The 5,000-nt window shown below is 50.4% G+C and overlaps 1 protein-coding gene across 4 annotated transcripts in view; it reads right to left on the bottom strand.

Annotated features, from left to right (window-relative positions):
• Positions 1 to 3,558, bottom strand: part of pdha1a (pyruvate dehydrogenase E1 subunit alpha 1a) — a 14,814-nt gene extending 11,256 nt beyond the window's left edge. The window contains exons 1-2 of one of the 4 annotated variants that reach the window (XM_053230449.1): positions 3,421 to 3,544; positions 2,224 to 2,244 (exon numbers count right to left, since the gene is read on the bottom strand). In XM_053230449.1, coding sequence (XP_053086424.1) covers positions 2,224 to 2,244; positions 3,421 to 3,477 — 78 coding nt within the window. In that variant the 5' untranslated portion in view covers positions 3,478 to 3,544. Of the gene's footprint in view, positions 1 to 2,223; positions 2,245 to 3,420 lie in introns of all 4 variants that reach the window. The other 3 variants (XM_053230450.1, XM_053230447.1, XM_053230448.1) reach the window with 3 other exon arrangements.
• Positions 3,559 to 5,000: the final 1,442 nt, after the last annotated feature.

Below are 5,000 nucleotides of genomic sequence, written 5' to 3'. Positions count from 1 at the left end.
GCTGATCAGCTCTTGATATTGTGCGGGAGGAATACTGGGCTTTATCGGATATCTGATTACAGGTGTACACACCTTCATGTAGGTCAAAGATCAAAACAGCGACAATATTACCCTTAAAAACTACAAATGACACGACTGACCTGTCACCTGCTCATGTGAGCGTAGAGTTACAACGTCACAGAAACACCAACAACCAAAACATCAAAGATAACATCAAAGGCACCAACAAGCGAACATCAAAGACATAGATAATCTGAGACGTTTTCTTTTGGTCTATTAGTCACCAGCGTCACCGCCGTCCAGCAGCTCTATCGATCACCAGCGTCACCGCCGTCCAGCAGCTCTACTGATCACCAGCGTCACCGCCGTCCCGCAGCTCTACTGATCACCAGCGTCACCGCCGTCCAGCAGCTCTACTGATCACCAGCGTCACCGCCGTCCAGCAGCTCTACTGATCACCAGCGTCACCGCCGTCCAGCGGCTCTATCAGTCACCAGCGTCACCGCCGTCCAGCAGCTCTATCGATCACCAGCGTCACCGCCGTCCAGCGGCTCTATCGATCACCAGCGTCACCGCCGTCCAGCGGCTCTATCAATCACCAGCGTCACCGCCGTCCAGCGGCTCTATCAATCACCAGCGTCACCGCCGTCCAGCAGCTCTACTGATCACCAGCGTCACCGCCGTCCAGCAGCTCTATCGATCACCAGCGTCACCGCCGTCCAGCGGCTCTATCAATCACCAGCGTCACCGCCGTCCAGCGGCTCTATCGATCACCAGCGTCACCGCCGTCCAGCAGCTCTATCAATCACCAGCGTCACCACCGTCCAGCAGCTCTATTAATCACCAGCGTCACCGCCGTCCAGCAGCTCTATCAGTCACCAGCGTCACCGCCGTCCAGCGGCTCTACTGATCACCAGCGTCACCGCCGTCCAGCGGCTCTATCAGTCACCAGCGTCACCGCCGTCCCGCAGCTCTATCGATCACCAGCGTCACCGCAGTCCAGCAGCTCTATCAATCACCAGCGTCACCGCCGTCCAGCAGCTCTACCGATCACCAGCGTCACCGCCGTCCAGCAGCTCTATCGATCACCAGCGTCACCGCCGTCCAGCAGCTCTATCGATCACCAGCGTCACCGCCGTCCAGCGGCTCTACTGATCACCAGCGTCACCGCCGTCCAGCAGCTCTATCGATCACCAGCGTCACCGCCGTCCCGCAGCTCTACTGATCACCAGCGTCACCGCCGTCCCGCAGCTCTACTGATCACCAGCGTCACCGCCGTCCAGCAGCTCTACTGATCACCAGCGTCACCGCCGTCCAGCAGCTCTACTGATCACCAGCGTCACCGCCGTCCAGCAGCTCTATCAATCACCAGCGTCACCGCCGTCCAGCAGCTCTATTAATTACCAGCGTCACCGCCGTCCAGCAGCTCTACTGATCACCAGCGTCACCGCCGTCCAGCAGCTCTATCGATCACCAGCGTCACCGCCGTCCCGCAGCTCTACTGATCACCAGCGTCACCGCCGTCCAGCAGCTCTACTGATCACCAGCGTCACCGCCGTCCAGCAGCTCTATCAGTCACCAGCGTCACCGCCGTCCAGCAGCTCTATCAATCACCAGCGTCACCGCCGTCCAGCAGCTCTATTAATTACCAGCGTCACCGCCGTCCAGCAGCTCTATTAATTACCAGCGTCACCGCCGTCCAGCAGCTCTATTAATTACCAGCGTCACCGCTGTCCAGCAGCTCTACTGATCACCAGCGTCACCGCCGTCCAGCAGCTCTATCAGTCACAACTTCACTTCTTATTCACGTAAACTTAAATTCTACTCAACATCATCATGTCACTGGCCGTGCCTACTTTGGCCCACCGCCTGACTCTCTTGCCACACACACACACACACACACACAGCACACACACACACACACACAGCACACACACACACACAGCGCATGCAGGTGTGTAATCAGTACAACAGAAGCAGCAGAAGCACTGAGTGTACTTTTAACACGATAAACACAACAGTGATGTTAAAACCATGAGCTTGACAAACAACTAACAGCATTCACCTGACATGTGGAGAGAGAGAGAGAGAGAGAGAGGGAGAGAGAGAGATGGAGAGGGAGAGAGAGAGAGAGATATTACTCAACTCTAAATAAAAAGCCAAAACAAACAGAATCAAAATGGAGAAAAAATCTGGACTAACGACTAAACTCTGATCTCTTACCTCAGACACAAGCTCAGCTCCCTTACAGAGAGACAGAGAGAGAGAGAGAGAGAGAGAGAGAGAGAGAGAGATAGAGAGAGATACAGAGACAGAGAGAGAGAGAGAGAGGGAGAGAGAGAGAGGGAGATAGAGAGAGATACAGAGACAGAGAGAGAGAGAGAGAGAGAGAGAGGGAGAGAGAGAGAGAGGGAGATAGAGAGAGATACAGAGACAGAGAGAGAGAGAGAGAGAGAGAGAGGGAGAGAGAGAGAGGGAGATAGAGAGAGATACAGAGACAGAGAGAGAGAGAGAGAGAGAGAGAGGGAGAGAGAGAGAGAGGGAGATAGAGAGAGATACAGAGACAGAGAGAGAGAGAGAGAGAGAGAGAGGGAGAGAGAGAGAGGGAGATAGAGAGAGATACAGAGACAGAGAGAGAGAGAGAGAGAGAGACAGAGAGAGAGAGGGAGAGAGAGAGAGACAGAGAGAGAGAGAGAAAGACAGATATAGAGATAGAGAGAGAGAGAGAGAGAGAAAGAGAAAGAGAGAGGGATACAGAGAGACAGAAAAAGAGAGAGATTTGTGTGATTAGTAATAAACAGTGAATATGGGTTTTTTTCTCAGAACAGTAATTAGTGGGTGTGTTAGCAGTGTTAGCATAGCCCGTTAGCTAGGGGTGAATTTTTAAGCTAATGTTAGATTAGCCGGCTAGCTGTGGCGGTGATTAGCTTTGCTAGTTGCTATGATAAAAAAACGAATGCAATTATTACTATTATTAGTAATAACGCTGTTGTTAAGCAATGTTAGCCTAGCCGGCTAGCTAGCTGTGTATGTGTGGTTAGCTTAGCCGGCTAGCTGGTCAGTGGGTTTAGCCGCTAGCTCACCTGTTTAAATTAGCTAGCTAGCTGAGTGGCTAATAAACCCTGACTAATCTACACTTTTCTCACACACACACACACACACACACACACACACACTAATCCTCATTAACACTGTTATTTTTATTATTTTTATTCTTTATTAAAGACTGAGACTGATTTCTGTCAGTGTGAAGGTTAGCTGTGTGTGTGTGTGTGTGTGTGTGAAGGTCACTACAGATTCTCTCTCCTTCTCTCCCTCAGGCAGCTCTGTATCTGTCATTTACACACCAGCAATAAAACATTAACATATTAAAGTATTCAAATATTAAAATAATCAAATAATAAAATAATAAATACGTACATTCCGGGCGGCGCTGCCCCTCAACACTGTGGAGATCAAACTCAACATCTTTCTCATGACACCAAACACACACACACACACACACCCCTAGTCACTGAGATATACACACACACACACACACACACACACACACACACACACACACACACACACACACACACACACACACACACACACTCTCTCTACATGTTGCCACATTGATAATTTAAAAATCCTCCCCAGCCCAGTGTACAGAGTGCAAAAGTTTTCGCCCCCTGATCTCCTGGCCACAGCTGGAGGATCTTCTCTCCATCACACTCTTCCTCTGCAGATGTTGTGTTCCTCTGCAGATGTTGTATTCCTCTGCAGATGTTGTGTTCCTCTGCAGATGTTGTGTCTCCATGTTTCCGTGGCGCGAGCGCTGAAGGCTGCGTCCCCGTGAGCCTCGGCGTCGTCGTGTTATTGTAACGGTTAATATCGCTGATCTGTTAACGTCGTTTTCAGACTCGCGTTGTTCTGATCATTCGTTGATTCCTCGTCCTGTTGTGGACGCTGCGGTTCTCTTCAGCAGAACTGTGGAACGGTCCTGAGTGCATGTGGGTGGACGCTAATGTCTCTCAGCTCCGCACACCGAGGAACGTGATTGGTTCAACTTGTTGTGTTACTTCCTGTTCCAGGTTTAGTGACGGTGCGAAAGGGTTGTTACGGTCAGAGGAGGTTTCCTTTATCCACGTGCGGTGAAGCCTACAGGCTGGAGGTGGTGTGGAGGACTGATGGAGCTGGAGGAGTGATGGAGCTGGAGGAGTGATGAAGGTGTTGGTGTGGAGGAGTGATGAAGGTGGAGGAGTGATGAAGGTGTTGGTGTGGAGCAGCGATGAAGGTGGAGGAGTGATGAAAGTGTTGGTGTGGAGGAGTGATGAAGGTGTTGGTGTGGAGGAATGATGAAAGTGTTGGTGTGGAGGAGTGATGAAGGTGTTGGTGTGGAGGACCGATGAAGCTGGAGGAGTGATGGAGGTGTTGGTGTGGAGCAGCGATGAAGGTGGAGGAGTAATGAAGATGTTGGTGTGAAGGAGTGATGAAGGTGTTGGTGTGGAGGACCGATGAAGGTGGAGGAGTGATGGAGGTGTTGGTGTGGAGGAGTAATGAAGATGTTGATGTGGAGCAATGATGAAGGTGGAGGAGTGATGGAGGTGTTGGTGTGGAGCAGCGATGAAGGTGGAGGAGTGATGGAGGTGTTGGTGTGGACCAGCGATGAAGGTGGAGGAGTGATGGAGGTGTTGGTGTGGTGATGGAGGTGTGGAGACTCTCAGTAGCTTCGTATCCCTCTCTGTACAATTCCAAGAAGCTAAACGTGGAGCTGCTGGTGCTTCCTGTGGTGAGACGCTGATACAAAACACTCAGCAGAAAAACTGAAAAGTTTTCTGAAGTAAAACGCTCAGAATGTCCAGGTACTAAAATCACATTTCTGTGTTTTCTTTATTCTGCTCTTCAGGGAGTTAAAACTTTTGCACCTGACAGATTAATAAGCGTAATTAATAACAGTCTTGAGCTTATTGAATGAATGAATAATAATGATTAATTAATTTATATGATTTTTTTTC

This window comes from Pangasianodon hypophthalmus, chromosome 27, assembly GCF_027358585.1.
Source record: "Pangasianodon hypophthalmus isolate fPanHyp1 chromosome 27, fPanHyp1.pri, whole genome shotgun sequence".
Lineage (NCBI taxonomy): Eukaryota > Metazoa > Chordata > Actinopteri > Siluriformes > Pangasiidae > Pangasianodon > Pangasianodon hypophthalmus.
Note: the sequence above shows the minus strand (reverse complement) of the source record. Positions and strands in the feature narration are given on the sequence as shown.